The sequence below is a fragment of the Echeneis naucrates genome, chromosome 20 (assembly GCF_900963305.1).
Source record: "Echeneis naucrates chromosome 20, fEcheNa1.1, whole genome shotgun sequence".
Lineage (NCBI taxonomy): Eukaryota > Metazoa > Chordata > Actinopteri > Carangiformes > Echeneidae > Echeneis > Echeneis naucrates.
This window is the reverse complement of record NC_042530.1, coordinates 13494764-13522307: the sequence shown is the minus strand read 5'-3', so window position 1 is coordinate 13522307 and position 27544 is coordinate 13494764. Positions and strand designations below refer to the sequence as shown.

Genomic DNA, 27544 nt, shown 5'->3' with positions numbered 1-27544 from the left:
CAGAAGTGGAGTTTATTTACATATTTCACGATGAGAATGATAGTTAATGTTGAAATCCTTAAAGCAAATGAACACAGGGAACACACGGTTAAAATGCTTCATCAGTTACAGAACCTGTTGCATAGTTTGACATGATGTAACAGAATACCTTGTCTAATATTGTGCTATTATTTTTAATATCAAACAACCTGAGACCAAACGAGACTCTGTTGCTGCAAAAGTCCCAGAACTGGTTTCCAGTAGTAGCCCTGAAAACCAGAGGGGACTAGGAAGAGTCTCTAAAGTTGGTCTTTGTTGACACTGCGTTGGCATTCGCTCAACAGATGTTCTTTCACTGTGAAACAGCACTGTGACTGTCTTAAGGGCAGGATGGGCCCCGGGAGGCGACCCCTCCAAAATACCATAAACTATATTTTAAAGTGAAATATGGGCACAGGCCATGAGCTAAATCACCACAGCAAAGAATCAGTACAAGCTTTGCTCTTTGTACAAAGCTTTACAACCACATCTGGGGCCATAAAGGGGAGTCCACTGGGGGGCAAGGTGGTGGCAATTCTTTAAATAACTGCGTACCAATATTGGACAGGACAAAGGAGGAGACTCATGGGGCTGGATGTGACTAAACTCCTTTCAGATTCAGACATGGGTGTTAGTAATTGAACCCTAACCCTTCTGATGATCTGCTGTCAAAGAGATTTTAGTTGCTCAATATGAAATTATAACCATAGGCCAGGTTTTACAAAACAATGATGACTTATGGTAAAGTGGTCAGTGCTAAAGACTACTGTATATTGATACTGAAATCTGTTGCCTATTTAACATCTGTAAGTGTGCAGTTGTTTGAATAATGATGTGTTTGTTTGTTTGTTTCTTGTTTTTGTTTTTTTTTTTGTTTGAGTACCTGCCTCTTAAATTTTCAGTTCACAGCCCCAACTCCCCCCCCCCCCCCCAAATTCAAGTTGTATTTGTCTTTTTTTTCCTTCGGGTCAAAGTTTCCACCAGCGTACAAAATACTTAAAAACATTTTCTGGATAAGATGAAGTGGGAGCAAATGTGAGGCATAAAAATTAGGAACTCTTGATTTAATAACATTACCGGCAATGTTTCTTTCTTTCCTTCTTTACTTTTTTTTTTTTTTTTTACTTCATTGAGCCATGCAAGCCACAAAGCTTTCTTCATTTTTTAACATGGAAACATCGACAGCCTGCTGTCCAGAAGCTGTGGAACCCATCACTGCCACCAGATGTGATAACATGAACTGAAAGTCCTCGGCCCACATCAATAACAGGCCTCATGCAAGAATCAAACAAACATGTTTGTGAATGAGCCTGTTGCATCCTCCCCATTTCTTTCATATTTACAATTATCAGTACAAAGAAAATCTGTGAGTACCTGTCATACCAGTTATGTAGAGGAAAACACATCATATCCTCCACTGCAGTGGACAACGGGGCATCACTGATGTCAAAGATAAAACATTCAAACATGCAGAGATCTCCTCTCTGCATGTTTGAATGTTGTATCTGTTTCAGGTGCATCTGGAAGTATTAGAGGAATCAAACTAAAATGTCCACTACAGAGGACAAAAATGAGTTTCCGGGTCTCAGAAGGGTAAGGCCTTGATCTGAATGAGTGAGTGGTTTAAACTGGTAATATGAATGGCCTTACCAGTTTACTGAGAGGTCTGACAAATGGGCTCCCATGACTGAGCGCAAACCTCACAGACAAAAAGCACGATTCTCAGATAAGGCCCATTGTGTTGTCAGTGTGGTCGGTGCTGGTTGGGTGAGGGTATCGGTGCAATGACCGTGAGGACAGAACTATGCTACAGACTGAGCTCAGCTACCTGTTGAAACTACCACATCATCTAAGTATTTATTGCAGCACGAAATGTCCAAGATAGCCAGGAACCACAAGATACTCCGCTGGAGCAGTTGTTCTGTTCTTCAGCAAAGTAACACGCATCACTCTGCACATACTAGCTTTGTACAAACACCGCAGTGTTTGTCAGGTCCCAGGAACATGCTGAAAAAAAGCCATGAGGAAACATAAGTGAACATAAATGGACTTGAGAGATGTAGTTTTGCTCAAACGTGACAGTTAGGAAATTTGGACTGATTTGTCATTGGGCTTTCACTCCGGCTTTCTAATCTTTTTCTAGCCTGAAAAGTAAAAAAAAATTGGCAAAAAAATAAAAAATAAAAATAAAAAATCTGAAACGGTCACAACTCGTCCCAGTATAATCCTGGGGATTAGGACTGAGCCACTGATCCACTCTACCCTCCACCCTAACCCTAAAGCACGGCCGGTAATAATAAATAGCAGGGAAACATTCTCAGAGATTTAACCTGATGCTGTTGTGAAACAGAAGAATGCAAGATGATACCAAGCATCTATGAAGCTTGTAAGTCGCATGTTAGCTTAGCATAAAGACATGGGAGAAAGAGTAGGTCTTTAAAAACCTTGATTGGTGGTTCATGGCTGATGTTTGAACGTGTTTCTTTGTTGCCTTGTTTTCCATCTCTGCTACAGGAAATATGGACTTCCTGCCGAGAACATCTGTACCCTGCAGACTGTCTGAGAGGACGATTCTTATTTGTACCTCGCCAAAAGGGAGGTGGAACCGGGGAACACATCAGCTACCAAGCAGAGGTGACCATATGTTCACACTGAAAACAACATAGAGGAGGGGAGGGGGGTTCTGAAGAAAACATATTTTACAGATGTGAATCATCAAATAATCCAATGCGCTGTAATTTTTAAAGTATTTCTGTATGTTTCTTGTCCTTGTTCCAGTTTGGCTCTGTTCCTCAGATATTTCTGGCAATTTTGATTTACCTGAGCAGAAACCGCTGCCATGACAATTTCACTGTATTTCACGAAGCACAGATGTTTAAGATGTTTACGGTAACGACTTGAATGGAAAACATAAAATCTGAAAGATACAAATTCAGTTGTCATCAGATGATGTGAGCGGCCACATTCAGTCGCCAGCAGCTGATCCTCCTCCACTAGATTTCCTGCGGGAAGTGCACATAGAGCTTAAACTGCCAGAAAATAAGCAAGCGTTTCCTGAAGTCGTCATAAGCCACTTGGCACATGACACTCAGTGATTCAGCAGGATTATGGGTCCACATGGATCAGTACTGCAGCTCACAAACAGCACAACCTCCTCCCCAACTATAGCATCAGACACAGAGCAGCAGCACAACCACTGGCATCCACTCAGCTCTTTAACCATGTAAACATTGGCACATTATTTATGGCAGCACGACCCAACTCCAACTCCGTACTCATTGATTTCAATTTGCACCCGGGTATTTCTCCATAATGTAGCTGCAACAGTGCGTGACGATATAATTCTGTTGTGCTTCCTAACGGTTAACTCCACTTCAGGAGCACCACAACTTCAGCGGATTAAAGAAAAATCTCTGGGCTGCAGATCTAATATAAACAACCTGCTCAGTGTCACATCGATTTAAACCATATATGATGACCGGCTTTTCATTGATCTTTGAAAATAAGCCAGCAAAAGGAGCTTTGCACAGTTTGTTTGTTGTAATCCACCGCTCAACGTTTAAATCCAATATGAGTAGCTAATTAAGCTATTAAGTTTTTTTTTTTTTTTCAATTTTCTTTAATGGTGTGACTTCAGAGCTAAAAGCTTTTTCCGGTATGTCACAAAGTCACAGAGCAGATTAATCTGCTACTTTTTGTAAAGAACTTGCAGAAACCTGGTAATGTAGCAGCCAGGTTGCTAGTTGTTGACTCTCTCTAATAGCCATCCTTTTTACCTTTCTGTTTCCTGACCCACTTCACTTTGTTCACCATTGTGACTCATCTCCTTCAACAAATGTTACTGAAAGGAGAAAATAGATCTGTTAAAAGTTCAGTCAGTTAACAAAAAGACAAAAAGTCTGTAGAGGTCACTTAAATGATGAATTTGTACCACTGACTCTCACACACCTCCCCTCAAGCCCTCCTGAATGGCACTCAGACGAAGTGAAATGCTAACTGAATGGTGCAAGCTGCAAGAGCTTCCGCCATGTTGGACTTCACGGGTCAGTACTCACACATTTAGGTTCCTATTATTCAGCAGCACATTCATAAACTTGACTGGCCGTGTAAAAGTCAACAATGTGTGGGGATTCCTATTAATAAATTTGCTGATAAATGCTGATATTTTAGTGGGACCTTAAGAGAACAAGGTCATCTTAAAATTATGTCTTCAAAGGATCGGCCTTTGCCCGAGGTTACAGCCAAATGTACACTATCATCTACAGATGGCCTCACAGGCTCAGCAGCAGAAACTGACGATGCTCATCACATTGACAGCTGCTGCGCTTATCAGATGAGGCTTAAACCACCATTTTCAGCACTTAAAAGTGAAGCGGTATATATGTTTGCATCCTTGGCAGAGTGGCAGAGTTGGTACGTGCCAGCTGGCCCATGAAAGGCTTCATCCCTGCTAAAAGGAGAGCAAGCAAGTAGCTGCTGTACGGGCTGTAGGTCCTTACATACAATAATGGAATAAAAAAAAAAATGTATCAAGAACTCATCAACTAGTAAAAAGCCCAGGTTGCAGTAAATTGTCAGCTTGAAAATATGGTTAAACCTAAATCGATCATCCAGCATTATAACACCTGATGCAGTTTTAGCTGTAGCTGCAATGGAGGGTGGAGGAGAGAAGTGATGGTGAGTGAATCCAAAAGTGAACCTAAACGGGTCCATCCTCGTTCGTCCTCAGTTCAACTCAGCTGTACACATAGATCCACATAAATTAATCACTCCAGATGAAGTAGTATGTGTGCATGTGTGTGCTTGTGTGTGCATATAGATTCTGGTTACTGTGCTTCTTTTGGTTCTCTTCCACAACAGCTTGTGTGTTTTCCAAGATTTTCGTCCTAAAGCCAGCACCGTTTGAAACGGCTGACAGGCTTTCGTCTTCTTCTGTGTCAGATTTTCCTATTTGAGCCTCTCACTGTATCCTTCCTTGCCTCCTTCCTTTCCTAGTTCATGTCAAGTCCTGTCTCCTCAGTGTGTCGCAGACGTTACTTCTTGTCGCTGTTTTGAAATATCTGTTCGTAGGACGGTGGCGGATGGTTGCAGTAGGATGGTGGCGGAGGGTAGGAGCTCATCATCATGTGGGCGGAGCCAGGCTGTGCGGCGTATGCTGGGTGTGTCATGGCATTCCCCGGGTCACCACCTGTCATCCCGTTGACCCCGAAGCCCTGCATACTTCCTGGTTGCTGGGAAACTGCGAAGAGAAACAAAGTTAATCATTTAGTGTTGGTTTACTTGTCCCAGACTGATGATCGCACCCCCCCCCCCCAATCTCTCCACCTCCTACCCCCAATTTTTTTTTTTTTTTTTTTTCTGGTTTGATGGTGACGCACAGAAAATAATAGAGTCAAAATATACAAAGTACAATGCACAGCCTGTCGGGCTATTAAAAGTCAGCGTTGCTGCTATCAGCAGTTTTTTATGTTTCCTATCCCAGAGGCGTTAATGTGAAGGTTGTAACAGCTCAAATCATCTTCAGTGAGGGAAAAAAATAAAATAAAATCATCTCTGAGGTCACAGGCCTCCCTCAGCATGCATATGCATTTGTTTCCATGGTGTGACTCAGCTCCACCTTTAGTCAAATATAGTTCCTTATCGTTTCAAACAAACCAAAATGGACATAGGTAAATTATAAAGTGCGGCTATCGATTTGTTTGGGCTTGATACTGCAGCAGACGCAGACAATGGATTTTTAAAATCTTAACTGTTTCAGGCCTGTGGTCAATGGCTGTATCAACAAAAGCTGAAGCTGTTATACCCAAAATAAATAAATAAATAAATAAATAAATCAGCCGACGTACTGACAGTGTGTATGGGTTTTTGTTTACCTTCTGAATAAGGTGTTTCACGTGGGATGATTTTTTTTTTTTAAGTGCACCTTCTAAATACATACAGCACTGTATGAGGATTCATCACCTCATGCTGTTCAGTAAAGAGGACCAACAGCCCAGTCACAACAACTGGCCAAACCACAACACAAATGTGTCTGTCACTATGAAAGGATTTCAGTTTGGTGGCAAACAGTTGGTGGTGGTGGATTCTACCAGTAAGAATCCATATGTGGGTTGACTACAGCCATAGCTACATTCCCCACTCGTTTCTGATGTGACGGAAATCTTTAGGATTAAAATGCTGACAATCAATGACTGCTAACATGACTGCACATAACTGATTATGAGCTAAGAGGTTAAACAAAATCCATTTGTCTCTTTTAAAGACATTTTGGATGTGGTTATTTAAAAGACCTCTTTAGAGCATTCATTTATTCTCAGCCACCACGGATGCTCCTCTATTACTGAGCCTCTTCAGCCTCTTCTGGGATAAATTTGGTGGCAATACAATGCTGCAATTAAAGCCTTTTCATGTTCAATTTTCAAAAACGAGCATGTCAGAAATGTCTGGGCTGAGCTGGCTGTGATTATATTTTCTATTTTGTCTTCATCATAGAAAGAAATTAGAAATGGCTTCCTCCTCTGGTATCTATTATTTTGCACTGTGGATATTATTAGAGCCCTCCATTTCATTTTCTGCTTGATTGACTAACACAGAGTGATTCTATTCATACAATATTAAGAGAGAGTCTTATCAGCTGACCTACTTTCCCCCCCAAGTCTAAAGTTTAAAATTCACCCTCAGAGGCCACAGTGTTGAACGGGTTGAAACTTTTTTTTTTTTTTTTTTTCCCCTAAACATTACAATATAATTTGTGAACCAAACAGAAAACACAAATGTTGACACTGACATGAACATGTGTTGCTGTACTTGACCCACCACAGTGGTCATGTTAAATTCATGCCGAACTTGTGCGTCCTCCGTCTGGTAGTCAGAGTAACGACACAAACACTGACAAAATCCATGCACCGGAGGCAGGAAGCCATTATTCAATTATTCAGGTTGACTAGAGGTGATGGCTACACACCCTACTCCTGATATTAATAAAGGCCAAACTCTCCAGGAGCAGTGAGGCAACATCAATGTTCCTCACAGTTTTTTTTTTTTTTTTTAATACTTTTAATACTTTCAGACAGATCTTTTCTTCTGAATGTGGAACTGCTTTTTTTTTTTTTTTTTTTTTTTTAAGATCGGCAGCATCACGACCTAGGTTTCTCCACCGTAGGCTCCAACCTGCTCAGTGTCTGTTCTGTTCCTCAACATAAAAGCTGCAAAACGCGACACCGAACAAACACTCTGAGCGTTCCTGCTAATCTGTTTCAACCTTGCACTGCGCTGTAAGGGCAAACAGAAAGCACTATCACAGAAACACAGCTGCCTATTCATACTTGCGTTGAACCTACAGACATGTTTAGAGTACACAGACAACAAAATGCAACACACTTCTAAGGTCTGGCAAGATCACAGTTAAATACATGTCGCTACCAGCGCCTCACTGAGATTTTTACCTTCTGCTGACTGACTTTGTCAACATTATGCGAACTTGTTTGGCTGTAACTTGAATGTGCTGATGTGCACTGCAGCTTTCAGTTCGATGGACGTTTTTCGGGTAAATTTCCTTCCTCCCATTCAATGTCCTAAATCCTCCGCCTGTTGTGATTGGTTGCCGTATGTGCCCATGTTAATGTGACGGTCCCATCACTTCGCTCACATTATTACAACAGAGTGCGTGTTCCTGAAACTCATCTGTCAGATTTCAAAATTTCCTTTCATCATCCAAAATGTTTGCTTTGTGATGCTCATTTTGTTTAAATGGTCATCTCATCTTTCTCTGCTCCCAGGCCAGTAGCTGCTTTAATATCCCATCTGGGTCAGTGTCAGGAAGTGAGCTCCTGACACTGACAAATGGCCTTTCACTGTATGCACAGCTACTCACATACACTTGTAAACTACAATCAGCATGTGCACTGCATCGCCATCGAACACGGGGAAGGTGCTCAGCACAACAAATGTCCTACGAAGATTTGGTATCAGCTCAAAGGTATCATGAAGAATATCTGATCTGGTGTCATCTTCCATTTCCATTCAGTGTCATTTAAAGCTCTTTTACAGAGAGAAGATTTGATAACTGCTCTTATAAATAGATCTTCGAATAAAAAGGACCACATCAAACCCCGTTTGTCCGATCATGTGTGACAATACACAGAAATGGCTTGTGGAGATGGATCCTGTCAAACTCCATTTTAAGAATAAAAGAAACTAAATCACCAATTCATTGCCAATAAAAAGGCAGCAGACCCGCAAAAGACCTTTGTTGTTATCATCCTTTAGGGTTACTAAGTCTTTTATGTTATCCTTTTACGTGATCAAACATGTTTGTGGGTAATGATTTTCATTTCCACCTCAGATGTGCGTCAACACATTTTTTACATTTTGACTATTTATTTTATTTTATTTTTTCAGATTTGCTAATTTAAAGACGGGTCCAAGGAAAGTGTTACATTACGTTGACAGCTGTGTTGGTTAAAACTGTCCGATAATTTGGACATATGAGGACGTATGCATTTGTAAAACACTTTGAAAATGTGAGGCAGCGGTTACCTCAAACTAACCTCCCTAACAGCTTATATATCCGGTGTCAGAGAATTTTGTAGTTACAGTATGTCTTTGACATATAAGTCTGACGGGGCTCACAGTGGTTAATCAAGACAAGAGGGCATCTCAGGCTTCAAGTCGGTATGAGCTGATGGAGGACATCATTATGGTTGACTCACAGATCAAATCCTGCACTGGCTGAGGCAGCTACATGGAGAGGATGCAGGTCAGGGAGATGGACGGCGAGAGTGCACATCCAGATTGAAGTTATTCTTTTTCTTTTATTTCATCCTTCTCCTTAAAATGTAACCTGTTAATTATAACCACTTCAGCCTGTTCGTATCCGTGTGTTTGGGTGTCACTGTACCTGGTGTGGTGACTGGGTGCCTGGTGAAGGAGACATTGAACGCAGGCTCGTCTCTCAGAGGCGACGGATACATCCTCCTGCGGATGAAGAAACCAGCACCACAGCAGAACAGCACTCCCATCATCAGCAGCACCCTGAGGAGGCAAACAGAGGGGCTTTCACCGAGCCGACATCATGCACACGCCTGTGTCTGTCCCGCAGGAGGAGACCGACTCCAGCATGGAAATAGGATGAAGGTCAGTCTGACTCTTAAAGGCTGGATCATATCCCACGTGAAAACATTACAAAGCAAAAATCTATTCATTCCGAAGGAAATGACGTATGTTACTTTGAAGAAGGCGTTTCTTCTCTTATCTCTCTCTCTTCCAGCTCCAATCAGGCAGCTACTAAAAGCCTCAACATGTTCTGCACTTTGCTTTTGGACAGTCTGTTTAAAGTTTTTATCCTACCCACTGTCTACACAGTTCACAATAATGTGGCTCTTAAAGTCGCCTGCCGCCGTGTTACTAATGGAGCTTTTTCAGGGCGCCTATCAGTTTTTATTTATCACAGAAGAGCTCCTTTGCTAAGAGCTACTCATTGTTCCTTTGGAAATCCGTTGCTAAAAAATACACAGCAATTTACTTGACAACTGAGCGCTAACTCCGTCACCAAGCCTTCATTTCAGTCATTCCAGATGAAGGGAGAATAAACAAGCTGTAACTCACCAGAAGTACCATAGTCTCTGAATGGACAGGGCTCTCACACAGCAGCGAGTCCCGCAGCAGTCTTCATAGGAGCGGCATCTACAACGAAAAGGCACACAGTAGCACACATGGGTCAGCAACAGCAGGGTAATTACACACAAGCCCACACGCAGGCAGTAATTGGACACTTTAAATGAAACAGCAGTCCATTTGTGAACTCAGGTGGCGACTCCATTGCATTTAAAAAAATAAGTCTGATTACACTGAATCAATGGGAAGATGATCCCCTCTCTTACTTGATTTGTTAGCTCAGTGAACTTTTCCTTCTCCAAGCACTTCTAAGCTTCTTCTGATAATATAGTCACAGTTTTCGAAATGTCTTCAGCAGTGAGTGAAGGTTACAAGAGAGTTAGAGACTTAACTTTACTTAAGTCATTATCTTTTTTCAAGCATTGCGGAATGAAAGAGTTACCTGACAGCCTGTAACATCACACACCATATTGTCAGGGCTCCCTTTTGGGAACAATTTTATTTTGCCCAGACACAAGTCTTTTTTTTTTTTTTTAATATACACTGTCCTCTGCCCCTGCCTGGTAGCCCTTCTGATAGTGGAAACTCCACAGATTCATGTTGGCTGAAAATTTCAAAACTGCACAGTCTGTTGAATCAGATTCACCACCAATGTGACGCCCCATCATTTCTGTCCTTACAGCACAAGCTGCATTCTAATATTTAAGCAGAAATACTGTGATGCCTTGAATGTACACCAGCTGATACTCTGGTCACTTGGAGGCAGCAGACCAAGACAACACTAATATCTCACATTGTAAAGCTGTTAAATTGAAGTATCCATTTACACATCAAGCAGAAGTCTGTACTCTGACTTTGTGTGTCTGTAGCTTTGCCATGGGCAGGTGGCGCATCATCAGCCGCTGCCAAGATACAGCAGGTCGTAAAAGCGCAACAAAGTCAAATAAGAACTGTCACAGTGCTCCGAGCTGAAGGGAAGTGCGGAGCTAGTGAGAGAAGCAAAGGGCTTCACTCACAAGGTACAGATAATTACCTCCTGTCTTTATGTTGTTTTACTGCAGGACCGAGAGTCTCAATACAGCACACTGACATTTCTTCCCCTATGACAAGCCTCACAGCATCGGACACAGGTGTGCTGTAATGCTGCCATTAATCACACTTTTCTGCTTCGTAAACAAAACTTTGAAAAGTTTCGTTTTAAATGGCAAGGCCTGCAGCGCGGGAGCCAAGTATTCACAGCGGAGGCTAACTGTGATTGATCAGTCTACGGAGAGCAACAGCTGAAATAACAACTAGGGCTTGCGCGTGTGTGTGTGTGCGTGTGCGGGTCATAGATGGATGACTGTGGATAGCCAGCGTGACAGTGCATACCTCAGACTCCCAGTGCTGTCTGGCTGTACAGCAACAGGCCAGGGGATGAGCAGCCATTGTCCCCGGAGGCCTCAGCGTGACGCTGGTTGAATTTCTGCCCTGTGCCACGCAGATGCCAGACTCTGCTGTGCCACCCGGCTGTTTGTGTTCATAAATCCCCTTTTGCAGTGGAGCTATGGCACACAACTTTAGACCGCAACCCCCAAAAGACCCAAATGAGGAAATAATATGGTCTTATAATCACAGAGTTATAATCGTGAGATGTGTTATGTTTAGAGCCTAATTGTAATGAACAGGGGTGAAATTTAACTTCACTATAAATCTAAAAATACGTCTGTGACTTTATTATGGTATGGCTCCTAGAAAGAGTTTACTTTAGATGTAAATTGCAGGAATCAGCTGTCTCGTCAGCTTCGCGTTGCAGACGCTGCTGCGGCTGCTTGCCTCAAATGAACAATGATTAAATACAATAAGGAAATAAATAAATAAAAAAAGCCTAAAAATAAAACTTTTTGGATGCAAATAGCGGCCCGGGACTTGTTTCAGTAAGAGCTCAAAACAAAGAAAAAATAAGAAAAATTTCTAGGTTTGTGCAGCAGGAAACAAAATTATAAAACAACAGTGTTTGTTTTCTTCTGATGTTTTTGTTTGTTTTTGTGTGAATACAAAAAAGGATATCATCACTAGATAAATAACTGAGGTGACACCCATTTACTGACTCATCTTATGTGTGTCAAATCCGTCTCTATTCTTGAATACAAGACATTCTCCTCTCTTTACTTTATGATAGTGTTTTGTCTTTGTGGGGACAGATGTGTGGGACTGTAGACACAATCTCACAAAAATAAATAAATAAATAAATAAAAGGCAGATTGAGCTGTCGAGTTAAAAGAATTTCTGTCTTTTCTCAGGAGAAATGAAGAGCAAGGCCTTAAAATCCTCCATCTAAAGCTTTTTAATGAGACTGCAGGCAAACAAAGGCACCGCCACAGAAAGGAGGCATTAGGAGTCTTACTATAGGAATCAGGCTAAAACCTTCTGGAAGGATTTGGTTTGAGCTTGAAATTAACAAGCGGCAGGAACATCAGTGTATAAAACATGCGGCTCAACAGCATGTGCAGCGGTGAGACTAAACACTGAGGGAAACAAGTCCAGCAGACTCCTAAACGCCTCACATGAAGTTACTACCTTTTACAGCAGATGCTCCAGTTAACTAATATCCCCCGAATGCCTCAAACTAACACGACTGGTAGACTCTGCAGTTCACGGAGGCTGCCTAAATGCCTCACATGAAAACTACTGATAAGCACAGCAGTACTGCTGTCCCTAAAACGCCTCATATGCAGACTGCTGATACAGTTTTCAGATGTCCCCTGAACGCCTCACATGTAGATTGCTGGATCACTTGGATAAATGTCATGATATTTCTGTGGAAACCTGCCTTTACTTCAGATGGTTTCTGAGGCTGCAGCTTGTGTCACTTTTGAGTTCTATGTTGTTCATTTGAATATGTCAATCATATCAAAAGGATTACACTGGCAGGCTCATGGAAGCGATCATCCTCAGACGCTGATGCACAAATAAATTCTGCTTATTCTAGCTTATAGTTAGGAAATGTAAACTGCACCTCCCTGGTAGCATCAGTCAGCATTTCTACAGAAGTCATATCCGTAAGAATGCGGCAGTGTCATTCCAGTTTTTCTCATTACTCATTTCTTTCAGATGCAGTTTGGGCCCTTTGCTTTTGTTTCCTCTGTGGTTTCATGGAGCCACTGCTGTTTTCATTTTTTTTTTTTTCCATTGTCAAGGTCACAAGAAACTGATCAGTGTCCTGATGGTTCTGAAGCTGAACAGAGGACAACAGGCTGAGGGCTGAGGGTAAAAAGAACAGAGAGATTGGAGGAGAAAGTAGGTTTTTCCTGTGAGTTGTTTTTTTTTTTTTTTTTTCATGACCAAAGTAATTGCTCCCTGCATCTCTATCTCTTCGTCCCTCTATTTCTGTGGCCGGCCAATGAGAGAGCAAACTGAATGGATGAAAGAACTGTGGGGGAAGCGTGTTGTCTGTCGGAATCTGTAAAACACAGTGTGTTGGCCAAATCTGAGCTTAAACCTGCAGGAAGCAACTGCTGGATAAATCTAAATCAATTTGATCAGCGTTCACTTGATAGCCTGCTGAGATTTAAACAATCTTTCAACCCTCACAAGCAGAGAGTTCATTAGTTCCCACTCTGCTTCCACCCGCAGACACACACACAGACACACATGTTGCACTTTTAGAGGAGGGGGGAGTCTAATGAAATTTTGATCAGGGCATTGTTTGAGGATTCTCACTCCTCTGCTGGGTGCCCCGCACGTTTGTCGGCATTGATGTTGCAAGAAGAAATACGCCATTATGTTAAAACAAAAATTTATATGAGTTTGGTATAAATCCAATACAGTGGGAGGCTGGAGACAGTAAAAATGAAAACTATTGATGGTCAGGTTCAAAATATGAATTTGGAAAAGATGTCATTTTACATTTTTGTTAAGTGTGTTTTGGTATTTTTTTTTTTTTTTTTGTCTGGACTATGTGGGACTGTAACCGCCTTTGATCAGTTTTACAGGCGGCCACATCAAGTGTTTAGCCTTTATATTGGATTTGCTTTTTTTTTGTGGATTGAGGAATTAGACCAGATTTGACTGACAGTTTATTAGTTATAAGTTTTCTTAAAACTATATCTGATGTGTATTTTATTCCATGTTGACTAAAGTAAACACATGAGAAGAAGCAGAAACTGATGATATAACTTATTGACAACTAACTCTAAGCCTCTGGAGCAAAAACAAAGATTTCTGCTGAGTTCGCGTGGCGCTCTTGGCTTCTGTCCTTAACCAGGTAGATGAATGTTTCTGATTTATTCTTCACACATTTGGCTGCACAGCCAAATAGTTTGTGTCCCTTGTGGATACTTAAGTTATTTGTGTGCATAGATGAAATTTGACAGGTCAGAAGTTGTTGTACTTACATGAAGTAGATTGGGTATCCGCCTTCAAAGTACCAGCAATACTTTTTTGCTTCGACACACTGTGAAAGAGAGAAGGAGAGATTATTTTTTTCAGGAAAACAGAACAAAAAAAAAAAAACAGTTTTTGATGTTTATTCAGGACAAACATTCTAAACATCTTTTTTCATTTTTCTCTTTCGGTGACTTGGTGACTTGCCACACAAGGGTCTTATGAGGTTGAGAAGCCTGAGTTTGTGCCAAACTAGTCCTGCTCTGGTTTTGGCCATCATCACCTTTTGTCACGGCTGAGCTGAGAATTGAATTTAAATGGCCAGGGACTTCTATAGAAGCTACAAGCTGATGAGATACGGAAGCAAGGTCATTGGTAAAGCCAGAATCATTTCAGTAAGTCACACTTCCTTCAGGGATTTTATGAATTTCATGGAAATTGATCCCTCTAGACAACCCCGGTCCATGCCCGCTTAGTTTTAAGGCCTGACCGATCAGTCACACTGAAGCCAAGAGTTTCTTGATACCTTCTCTTTATGTCACAGCCTGTTTGTAAAATTAACACCACACACTCGTTCATTGTGTAATTAAAACCTGGGCTCATATCTTTAACATCCTCGATGTGCACAATATTCTCATACCTTAATTAAAATGAAGCTACACGCCTTTGATCACTGCAGGTGCAGTTTGATTGTAAATGATGATAAAACATTTTCCGATATTTGTCTCTTTAAATGTCAAAAAAACCTGACTCTCCTCCTATTCCATGCAAATGTACCCTTTTATTTATGCGCAGCTTTACTTGTTAAGTCTTGAGTTTTTCCTGTCAAATTTTGTCTGCATCATGTTTTTATGTGTGCTTGCTTTGTGTGCAACGTAAAGATGGTTTTGTCAGAATATGCCCCATCACAATGAATTCATCTGATTAAGGCTTAATGTCTCAGGTCTGTGTTTCCAATCCAGGAAATGAAGCAGATGACACTCAGCCTGCTCACATTACCACCGAAACAGGCTCTATGAAGCAGGTTCACGCTGGGCCAGTGTGTTGGGTTCACTACTTCTCTAAAACAACCATCTGGCATGATAAAGAACTTCCTGACAATAATGGTCGCTCTCATCCATGCGTCTCTCCACAGAGAGACGTTACAATGACATTATCCCTCATTTCAGGGGACAATTTCAGTTATAAATAGAAATTATTGGGGCCAACTCCACAAACAGCGGAGCTCTTTCATCTGAATTCATCGCCCTCATTAAAGCCAGGAAACATTTTCTTTGTCAAATCTGATATAGATACCAACAATAACATCCAGCAGCGTACACTCAGACAGGATCCCCCTGCACCCTTTGTGTATGACCCCCTTCCCATGGCGCACCAGATCAGAAACATGTCCGATAGGACGCGTTGGATAATTGACGCGGCTTTTCCCAGCTGTTGGGTTTAGCTCACAATTAGGATGGCAGCTTTCCCCTATGTCAATAACAACTTCAACACCAACATGTATCAGCATCGACTGTTGACAGTGCGTCCATCTTCAACCTGGCATTGAATTTTGGCCACCTACATTGAACAAAATATCGAGGCCTCACAATGTTGGCGACAAACTGCACTCCTCCAAGCTTATTTCCATTACCGGCTGCAGCTCAGGACAGAATGGTGGCAGTCTGGGGAGCGTCTTTAATTAACTGTCTTTGGAATGATCTCCCTCTATGACAACACAGCTGGCTTTGTTGTGGCATACAGAGGATTTTCGCCTATATCATAACAGGTCCCGTGAAAAGGGAGGAGGAGGGAAAGTGAGACAGGAGATATGGCTTGCCTCGAGTCGGCTGTTAGTATACACACCCTCACTTTCCACTTAAGTGGAGACATCTTTTCGGTGATAACAAGTTGAGCAAGAGACTCACTACAAATGAAAACATGCAGCCTTTATCGAATGCTGCATGTCGCATCGGTTATGAAATTGCTGTGCACTAACCTATATTTACTTCTTGTGGCGATAGCAAAAGACAATTTAAAAGTAGCACAGTGTGGCAGCAACAGTTTTTATGAGCAACTTTTGTGTTTCATCTGCAGGTGAAAGCAACCTGTGATTCACTTTAAGCGCTAGTACTCAATTACATGAACCACGCGGACGCTTGCCATCTGCAGCGGGAACATTCAAGACAAAGTTTCTCTGCTGCGGTGTCCTAGTGGAGCTGATTTACATACCGCAGCGGCGGGTTGTATCTTTTAAAGTCATATTTCGCTCAGACTGGTGCAGTGCATCTGAAATCAAGCAATTACAGAAGAGAAAAGCAGGATGTAAGATTCATTTGCTTTAATTGCCGCCAACACTGAGAGGGGGACTGGTGTTGTGTGGCTGATCCTATGTTTTGCAGAGTTTTCAGTAATAACTGGGAGGAGGTGGGTGTGACAATATAATTATCAGTGATTGCATACAGGAGGTTTATCATGACTAAATTAAAAGAAAGATAGTAAACAGCAGTAAACATTGTTACTGTGTTTTGTTTTGGTTTTTTTTTGCCAAATTATTGGTCTTCATTGTGTTCTCCAGCAGGAAGCATCACTGACCTGTTCACAGAATCACGTCGTCATCACTAATCACAACTTGTCGTGGAGGTTGGGCAGAGCCAGTCAGGATATTTTTTCCCCATTAAATTTCTCGTCGGCTGTACGGTCACTAATAGTGAATGTACATTTAGTTTCACTCCTTTAATAGGAGTCACTGTGTGTTTTCTTTGTATTTTCCATGGCATCTTTCCTCCCCCTGCTCTTGTTCTTTCTCTACCCTTATCTCCATAATGCTCACAGTGTGTCTCTCTAACTGCCTCTGTCCCCCTCTTTGTTATGATTTGGCGCTATATAAATAAATTTGATTTGATTTGATCCCTGCTTTTGCTTGCCCTTATCTTACTGATCACCCTACAGCCTTATTAACCGACGTATTATTCATCATTTATCTATATTTGATTCAATCTCTACAGGTCCAAGCTCATTCTTCCTTTGCGCCCATCTTAACCAACTTAAGAGCTCAATGTGAACTCTCTCAGATTTGAGTTGTAAGGTTAGGGAGGAGAAAAACTAAAGTCTCTTCCCTTTTATCTTTCTTCCACCTGCTTTCATATGTGATAAATCTGGGCCCAGAGGAAAACAATAAAGCCCAACCACATCTCTGACAGCGTGTGGAGAGCAGAGCAGCAATGCAAGGCAGGCCGAGGTGTTTTGGCGGCCCACAGCACGCCAGCACAATGGGTTATTTGTCATGATGCTGCTGGAGAATGGGACCGTACTGTGTCACTTGGGCGAAAGGAATAATGGCGGAAACACACACGCTGAGAGAGAGAGAGAGGCAGGAAGAAAAGCATCCTATCCCGCCTTACTGAGACAATGTACATCCACTCTATTGGTCCAGATTGCTTTCTGCTATCACTGTGTTCAATGGTGGGAAACCCCCGTCCACACAGGAAGTGCGTAACCAAGTCTTTAAAGTGCTGCCTCTTCTTTTTTTATTTATTTATTTATTTATTTATTTATTTATTTATTTATTTATTTATTATTTATTTATTTATTTATTTTTTCTAACACCAATTCGACATCTGTTTTTTTTTTTTGTTTTTTTTTTAAGGCAGTTGGATTAAGGGCTTTTAAATCATTATAGTATAAGGCTCCGGTATAACATAAAAGGAAAATGTGATGTGGCTCGAATACTTTGCAAGTGACCTGGAAATACCATTTGCTGCAGTAAGTTCAAATACATCTTACAATACAACATTGTGGGGAGAATCTGAAAGTAGTTAACTGGGATGAAATGTAAGTAAAATTGCCACAGGCTGAGTATTTTATCAACAGTGTCTTCTTCAGTGATGGACACCTGTCTGCAAAAATCACTGCCGTTGTTAATGCGTTAATGTCATTCATGTGGTCATCATTCACGTTGCTAATATTTGCCAAACTCACTGCTTCTACAGAGCATGAGGCAGCAGGACTGATCACGCTCAGCTTGTGTTCAAGTGGAGACTAGCGGATACAAAATGAGTAGTTGGCTGTTTGGGCGTCTGCTTACACTTAAAGGAATATCTTTCCAATGTTTTCAACCTCTAGACTTACAATTTTGCCTCTGACATGATGATCATGATTGTAGGACCATTTCTTAAATCATGTACACAATGTGAATAAACAGAGCACAACTGCAAAACAGAAGCCCACAAACAGCAGTTGAAGCAAGGAGGATTTCATTTGGTGCTACGCTCTACGTTAGTTCCGACCTGATCATCATCCTGTCCCCAACAATTTGCCAGCAGTGCTCACTGTCTAGCTCTGTTCATTGTCTTTCTCTAATTAGAGCTCAGTGAAGACACTGACAGGAGAGGAAAATGTCCCTCTGTGCTCCCACAGGACGAAAATGTCCGTTACGCAACCACAGAGTGTGTTTTCCTGCTTTAAAAGCAGCTCAGATGGCTAGAGGACATCCAAAGGGATGAATAGTTCAAATGATTCTACACTTCACATTAAAGCTTCAGAAGCAGGTGTGTGTGTGTGTGTGTGTGTGTGTGTGTGTGTGTGTGTGTGTGTGAGATCGGGATGTGCTACGCCTTTGAAGCTGCACGATGCTGTGGAATTGTGAAAGGACACGAGTATCAAACTCTGTAATCCAATGCAGGCCTTCAAACCCACTCACTTGCAGCCGCTAACGTCATTTCTCTGGAAAGATACTTTAACCAGCATATACTAATCAATAAATCAATATTGATTTCAAGGCTGTCCCGGCGCAGTCTTTGGTGGAAGAAGAACTAATCTCCAATCCCTGTGATGTTATATTAATGGGCGCTTAAATAAACTTCACATACACGTCTTCCTCCTTTTCCTTCTGCCGGTCTCTTCTTACCCCCCCCCCTCATCTATCTCTCCCTGGATGATCTATGACTCCACTGGACTCACAGATGACGCTGCCATTAGCAAGCAGCAACAGGCCGCCAAGCATCATTTGTCTGTCAGTTTGTGTTTGGCCTGATGTGGAGACAGCAGTGAAGAGGAAACAGAGCCGGAGGAAGGCGGGGGAGTCGGGTGAGGGTGCCTTTCTTTTAATCTACTGCTCTGTCTGGATGTGCCAGTGAATTAGTGGACGGTTGTTAGTTTTCTGCTTGCAGGCTTTAGTGATTGGCAAATTATGATCCAAATACTTCAGCTTCCAAGGCCGAACGGTCATCTTCTTTTCCTGCATTCCTATTGGCTGATGCCAGTGGGAGGAGGCAGAAAAACTTGGCTGCAGATCTGCACACTAACATCAGGCTAACCCTAAGCCTGACATCAAAAGACACAAGGAAAATAAGATATAAATTAATCCAGTCTAACCTTCATTTATTAATCCATATAAAAATGCTTTCACTAGCTCAGCTATAAAACCACACAGTGAGCTGTGCTCCTCTGATCTTAAAATTAAAAGCTAAAACCACACAGCTGTTGAATGTAGCCGTTTTTTTTTTTTTTTTTTATTATTTGGGAAGAAAAATACATTTTAATGGCACATAATTTTTTTATTAATTAACTGATTCCATGCTTTACTGGTCACATGATATGAGGTGCAATAGTGTCTCCAGCAGAGAGCAGCACGGACCTGACAGTATCAAATGCAACTGGATTTCTGAGGAAGTCAAACGGGATGATTCCTCTTTTCTTTGTCTTTAAATTGGAGATAAGGCAACTGCTGTTCACTTAAAAACAAACAGCAACAAGCAACTGTCCAAACACAGGCAGAATCACAGGTGAAGCCAACACCAAATTCTGGGATGGGGGGAGATATGATTTCATTTTATTTAATCACCCTAAATCATCTACACACACAGATGGAGCTGCTTTGAAAGCGTCCCGGCCGAAAGCTCCACCTCAGCTGTCTCACATGTGAGATGTTAATTCAGCGGTGTGCTTGATGTGCTGTTTGGTAATTTGCTAATGACAAGCCTCGATGCTGACCGGGTTTTTCATGAGTCAGCAGAATTTTCACGTGCAGACACACGCAGATCTTAAAGCCTCTGTCATTCCCTGTGTTTTGTGTAAACTCGACTTTCACACAAACAGCCCTCATCTGTCTGCCCTCGCAGTGATGGGAGTGTCACCAGAATGTGTAATACACAAATGAGATTATTCTACGGCAGGTGAGACAACGGAGCGGCTTTAAAATGTTTCTAACCCTGTTCTACCCTACCAATGTTGTCGCTCCCCTGATTGGCTGAGAGGGGTCACATGATCGGTGCCGTAAAGGCTACAATGGTCGTGCCGGTTAAAATAGAAATCATCAAACTTTAATAACTCTCCATAATTTATATTTTAAACATGTGGATCCTAACTGGACCACGTCTGGATCCAGAGCAGCGTCCACCAAGACATGACCTCTGTCTTCTGAGTGGGCAGATCTATATACAGTACTATTATTACTCCTGTATAGGTGTGAGGTGATTGCTGTACGTGTCTGTCAAAATCTGAACAGACACACAAATCCATCATGTGTCATCAGAAAATGAAATATCGAAATAGGGCTCCCTAAACTCAATTTTTATTTGTTTACTTTCTGGCCTCATCTTATTTACTGGAAATGAAAACAGTCTGTGGTTTCAATGGGTCCCTTTTCTTTCACTAGCCTCCATATTCTAAGATAAATATATAAAAGACAGAACATACCGTCAAGATGAAAAAAAAAAAAAAAAATAGCAAGTGATAAAAAGAATTCTGAGCATATTGTCAATATTCAAAATCACACCTCCCATTACCACTTCAAGTCATCCCAGTGCTGCTCCCCGGGTTCATTATGTGGTTTAATACCTGAACCACAACGTGAAATTCTGATTACTCCTCAGCCTCCTATTGAGATTCAAGAGGCAGTTGAGCATTATTTCACACTCCAGTTTGTCATTGTTAAACTACGAAAGATGCAATTAAAATTGGGAAATATTCTTCTTTTTTTTTTTATTCATGAAAGTTCTGCAGAGTTTTTCTTTTCTTTTTTTTTCTTTTTTAATGGAGCTACTTCTGTGATTAACCAATTTGAAAACGCTCAACTGTCTATAGACAAGAACAAACAAAACAGCAGAGAGCTAATCTTGATCACGCAGTGCATGATAATACAATCTTATTCTAATTATAGGAAGAGGAAAAAGCCTGGAAATGGACTGCTGCATGTCTGGACGTCTGCACACAGCAATGCTGCCACATCTCGAAGCATATGGTGGCCTGGACAGATCACGTCAAGATCAAGAGGTCGATTTTGATGTGTGACAGAAACAGATGCCGAAAAAGATGCTCCAGTGTCATCACCAGTATGTTACAGATGGCACAGAGACTAATTTGCAAGCAGGAAATAGATGTCTCTGCCTTGAGAAGAGACACAGACACCAGGAAGCAGAATTTACTCAGCAGATCAGCTCCAGCACCAGTTTTACAGAAGTTCACACTTCATTGAAAGACCTAAACACAAAGTATAATGTCTGTGAGCTAGGCTGCGGCCTCCGGCTTCTAAATTGCTATCTAATTTCTTCCGGGTCTGAGGTTTGCAACAACAGAACTGCACCAGCATGAAGGCAACACAATTCATCCAATAAAGACCTCAACAACAACAACAACAACAACAACAACAAAAGCAACAAGACAAAACATCTGTGACGGATGAAGTCACAAAGGCATTTTTCAAGTCTCTTCTCTAGAGGACAATCAAACATTCAGATGAAGATGCTACAGAAATAGAACCAGAACAGAGGAAGGAACAGAAACCATCAGCTTCCTCAGCTTAAACAGTATGTCAAGACCTGTACAAGACCAACAGGCTGAAGCGGTTTAATATTTAGGTGCATACAGTGTACAGTAGTGATAAAGCGTCTAATCCGGCCTGTCAAGAATAAATTCACTGACAATGTTGATCGGGGGTTGATTGGACCGATGTCATCACGTTATTTATTATTTATTTCATTCATTATGTTGATTCAGTTAATTATCTGCTGCATCTTGCTGGACCTGCTACTATCTGCCACAGATTCTTCTTTTTTCTTGTCAAATATGAACACTTCAGTGTTTACTATTTTGCATAATGAAACTTAAACATCTGAATCCCAAAATTACCATACTACTGAACAGAACAGCCCGTAGTTCCAGTTACAGTGCTAAATCTTGTTAGTACGCTCAAAGACTAGTTGATTCTAGCCCAGAATGATGTTGATCAAACTGCAGAGGGAATCTTCTCCGAGCATGCGTGTGTGAATTGATAATCAAGCAATCCTGTTTATAAATACGTGAAATACTGAAGAGGAAAAAAAAAGCTTTTTGATCTGTATGTCCTCTCATTCTGAAGGAGAAAATCTACCTTGAGAAGATGATGACTGGTTGTCTAACAACAGCGATTAGTGATGTGTATACTTGCAGGGCGGCTTACACTCCCTGATTTGGTAAAGTAATACCAGCGGACAGGTTTTATTATGCATACTGATAAATCAGTATATTTATGTTATGTTCAGCACCAAGCATTTACTGAAATCCAATGAATAGTCATAATATGCTAATCAGATGAGTAAAGGTACTTGTATCATACTCAATCTTTTTGTCATTTACAGTCACCCTTTATCTCTTAGCACTTTCAATCCACAGCCTTATGAAATCTTGATGTCAAAATCCTGCCCTTTGTTCTTTTTACAAACCCCAGTGCTTAAAGGCTTAAAGCTGCAATATGCACAATTTGAAAATCAAGCTTGACAGTCCGCAGCAGACCACTCGGCTCCGCCTTGTGTGAGAGCGTTAGAGCAGAGATACCTCAATGGATTGAAAGAGAGTCAGTGAGCTCGCACTTCTGACTCTGTACTTGTCTGATTGGTTAAAGAGAGCTTGGCTCAGACACCCGTGATGTCATCAGCACAGCATTCAATGACACTAAGTGACTCCATTGATAACTTGGGCGGTATTTTTAATTTCTAATCCAACTTCATGCGACTAATATATTCAGGATGTGCTGGTTTTGTTCGAGTGAAGCTCTGTGAAAAACAAACAGACAATCACGGGACATTTCTAAAAACTACCATATCACAGACGACTAGAGCGGACCAGACCATTGGAGCAGACTCCTCAGACAACTGATCCACGAAGGCAGTTAAAGAGGAGTTGCTCTTAGTGCCTAAGGGGGCATTTGTGGACATCAGTTGCCCTGAAATAGCTCCTGACCCTGCTGCTCAGTTATGTGACATTATGTAACACGAGGAATTTCAAAGTCTCCCACAACACAAAAAAGGCCTTAAGCCTCTAAACTTAATCCAACATCTGTCTAAATTCACATATTACAAAACAGCCTGAAAACAGCTTCTGACTTGATAAAATTCCATTTTAATGAGCACATATTTTGTGAAAAAGACGTCCAAAGTGTCTCAGAACACATTAAGTCTTCGGACTTTACAGGCTGGCCAGACAGCAGCCGTCCAATGTTATGGCTTTGAAATGACTATGATTATGATTTTCCAGCTGGTAATTATTACTGAGATGTGCATTAAATAATACGTTCCTGAAAACCAGATGGGTGCTTGACATGACCCACAGTCCGTCATTAAAGGGAACTCAACCCTGATGTTGGAGATGGACACCCTGCCCGGCATACATAAGCTCATCTGGACGTCGCTGTTTTACCCAACTACTCAACTCTGAACTCTGAACGCTCAGCGAAAATCACATCCATTAACAGATACTCTTATATAAAAAAAAACTTGATGTTAAAATCACTCCGATTTCTGAATAAAAATCTACTCAAAGCAACTTAACCCACAAAGCAGAAACTCACATGATTGGTCACAAAACAGTGACTGTTTCTAACTTGATTACTGATTACAGACATTACCGAAATGTAGTTTTATCACACCCATGTAGTGTTTCAGCCTTATCTGCACATCAAATACTGAAGTACATGGTGTAAATTATTTCCTCCCACTCTCGACCAAAACACCATGTCAACATCAAAACTGTAAATTCACAGAAGTTGGCCGGACAAGACAGAGACAAGACAAGACAAGACAGAGGTCAATTGTTGCTTGTATCATTTACAGCAATGGTGATCACTCAACGTTGCTATGAAGTTGGATTCGGTTTCAGGAAAGGGCTAAAAAAGGTCTGAATTAGAGGGCCTTCCTTACCATGGTTACAAAAATAACCACGTGGGTTGGAAAAAAAAACAAAACACTGCATTTATACTATCTACCAACACAAGTGGCACATTTTAACCTCTGACTAGAGGAGAGAGGCCGGGAGGAACCCACAGAAACACCGACGTAGCTCTCATCCAACAAGAGGCACCACCAAGCACAAATACACAGCAGAGACAGCTTCTAGGAGGTAATACAGGCACACCTCAGGAGTGTGTGTGTGTGTGTGTGTTTGTGTGTGTTTTTGTTGCACTCACATCACCTCTCCCTCTGTGCATTAGAGTGAATAAGTAAACTGTTGAACTGTAAGAGCCACGATGAATTCACCTTCTTCTGGATAAACTGACCATGTTCCCACACAGACTGAGAACAGAGTAGCTTCACCTGACAGTTTAAAGCCGAGCCTGACAGGCCGAGGCTGAGATGTCCTAAACTGACTCCCTCATCCAGGCCAAAAACCTGCTCCATCCTTTCACATCACCCTCAGGTCACACATGAGCACCTCTGGCATAAAAAGGGCATTTTTTTTTTTTTTAAACAGCGTGTATCGTATCCTTTGGCTCAATCCTCAGAATAAAAGCTTGAAATATCAGTTTTCCTTGTCACAGTTAATTCCACTGACACAGACAGATGTGCTGCCTCTTTGACACCACAGGCATAAAACTCGTACACACAACTGTCCGCGTGAAGAAGATGGAAAATTGGCTTGGCGCGTTGCAAATGGCTGATGGCCAGAAAAGCTCAACAACAGAAGTTCCAGTTTAACACATGGGAGTTTCCCAATAGCCAACCAGTAGGACTCTCTATCACGCATCTCACCATCAATGCTGTGTAGTAGATTTTCACTATTTATGCGTTTTTTTTGTTGTTGTTGGTTGTTTTGGGTTTTTTTTTTTGCAAGCATGACAAGAAATCTATTCAAACGCTGCTCTGCACTAAAACCCGAACCAGAGAAAGACGGCCATGGCTTGAAGATATTAAGCTGTCTCTCCAGCTAGCATCCATGATTTCTCAATAGCCTAGCATAGCTGGAAACCACCGTCAGTATCCCTCATATCTGTTTCACAGTCCAGCCAATATCAGCAGATGAGACAAACCCTCATGGGTCCCTGCCCATCAGTCCACTTAAAACAACGTGTGATCACTTTTTTGGCACGTCGACCGTTTGAGCCCAGTTTGAAGCTCTATCATTCTCTATGAAAATCAAAGATCACTGTCCTGAAAAGGAGAACTTTGCAAAAGCTCCAAAGCTGGATATTTTAACTATGATTGCAGTCTAAGCCATACAGATGCAAGACTTTTATCTTATATAAAATATAAGGGAATTAAAAAAAAAAAAAAAGCTCATAGCTGCGTAAATCAACGTCATCTGTTTTAATGAATGGAAGCTTTTCATCCACAAGACATTTCTAAAAAGAAAAACAAAAGCGAGAGAGGCTATTGAGAATGAAGCAAAATCACCAGCAGTGCTTGTCTGGAGCACTTATCAAAGAGAGCACAGCAGCACCAGTCTGAGGTCTAAGGGCTCGTTTCCCTCTAGGACGCCTGCTCACATCCAAAATGGATGTGCTCACCACGTCAGCCGAATGACATGAAATAGTAATGATGAGAGTTAATAATACATGTAAAAGACATAAAGTGTTGGCAGCACTGGACTGACAGGAAGTGTGGGGTTTGTGAGCACGCTGCATTTGCCTCGACAGAGGAAACAAACAAACAAACAAAAAAAAAAATAAAAAAAAAATAAGGAGCTAACTACGTCCCCTCATCCTCCTGAAATGACCCTCAACCATCCCCCCCAAACGGGGATGCCTTTTGTGACAGCACAGTAATTTCACCGAGCACGAACATAAAGCTCTTTGTTAGCTGTCAGACCTTTGGATGGGATAAAAAAAAAAAATAAAAATCCTACAGACAAATGTAACCAGACAAAGGACATTTGAATATCTTTATCTATGACTGGACTCAACCTACTGTACACTGTATCTGTGTGTGTGTGTGTGTGTGTGTGTGTGTCCTCCAGGCCCAGTAACCCAGTGAGTACTTTAGGGGTCTGGGCACAAAGACAAAGGATGGCAGAATCTCAGGTAACTCTTCCTGCGCCGAACAATGAGAGGAAGCTGCAGTATCCTCGGCTCACTTCACCTCCTCTGGCATTTCGCTTTTTGTGCTCATGTTCTATGCAGCCACTTACATCACAGCTGAGATGGGAGCAGCATCGACCGATATAAAAGTTCAGATTTTATGGCTCTACACCGTTTCCTGGCCGATCACACGCACGCCGAAGTAGACAGGAGACGACACATTTCCGAGCAAAACACAAACGTCTCCCGCAGGATTCGCGTGATTTTGACGCCAAGTGGTCGAATATTGAATTCTGCCGGTTTTTAATGGAGTTTGGCGAACGACGCTCTGAAAAAAAAAAAAAAAAAAAAACCCTCCATATCGGAGCCACAGCCGCTGGAGGACCGATCGGCCCCAACAAGGCGATTTCTAGTCTCTGCGTGTCAAACACATCCAGAGGGAAACACTTATCTATCAAAGGTGTGACAACAGCTCCAGTCTGTGATAAAGGCAGGCGGTGCTCACCTCCAGAAACAGCCAGAATGTCAGCGCTACATCGGCCAGTCGGTTCCTCATATCTCCGCCGGTAGGAGCGTAAAAAAATCAAAATTAAAATTAAAATTAATTAAAAAAAAAAAAGCCCTCCAAGAGAAGAGAAAGACGAGGAGGGGGATGCTCCTTTGTCACTACGTCGCTTTCATCCCGTTACCGGAGGGGCCCCGGAGATCAGGCTCAGATCCAGCCGGTCCGACAGCGCGGCGCTTCGGGTGACGGGACGGACGGAGGCGGCCTGGGCGACGCTCGGACGCGCCACAGATGGAGATTGATGGCATGGTGGGAAAACTGCATTCGCCTGTGATGTTGGCCCAGTCCACGCCCCCTTCCCAACATAGACCCGCCCACCTCACAAAGAAAAAAAAAAAAAAACCGCAAACACAATCACAGTGCTTTATTATCAGCTTAATTCGTTTTATTGTCTAAACAAAACTAGCAACGCACCAAAACAAAAGCGCAGCCTGATGGACACACAGGAACATGAGTGTTGGGCCTGGACACGTTCACCAGCAATGAGTGTTTATTGAAATATACTCATTATGACAGTCTAAGATGGCGTATTTTTACTATCAGCAAGTTAACATTTCATAAGGTTATGAAGTTTATATTATGTTATTGTTGATTTCCCAAACTGATGTGTAGTGACAGACTGCCGACAGGACCAGAAGGGACAAAAACTGAGTTTGAGGAAGACGCTGTTTTATGTCTTAACTATTAGGCCATCCATTTTATTATGTACAAACTAATCCCATAAAGGAAAATGT

At 41.8% G+C, this 27544-nt stretch overlaps 1 protein-coding gene across 3 annotated transcripts; it reads right to left on the bottom strand.

The window, feature by feature from the left end:
* Nucleotides 1-1081: 1081 nt before the first annotated feature.
* Nucleotides 1082-26856, bottom strand: vopp1b (VOPP1 WW domain binding protein b). 3 transcript variants are annotated; one of them, XR_003842324.1, is made up of 6 exons: nt 26751-26856; nt 14010-14068; nt 9625-9702; nt 8918-9051; nt 2463-5257; nt 1082-2025 (listed from the first exon to the last, which is right to left on the bottom strand). XR_003842324.1 is itself a non-coding variant. In XM_029529623.1 (5 exons), exons 1-5 carry the CDS (start codon nt 26799-26801, stop codon nt 5052-5054), a joined length of 528 nt encoding a protein of 175 aa, XP_029385483.1. In that variant the 5' UTR covers nt 26802-26856; the 3' UTR covers nt 1082-5051. The 3 variants fall into 3 exon arrangements, 1 of the variants encoding a protein (XP_029385483.1); XR_003842325.1 differs by having other exon boundaries at nt 1082-2701; nt 2839-5257; XM_029529623.1 differs by having other exon boundaries at nt 1082-5257.
* Nucleotides 26857-27544: the final 688 nt, after the last annotated feature.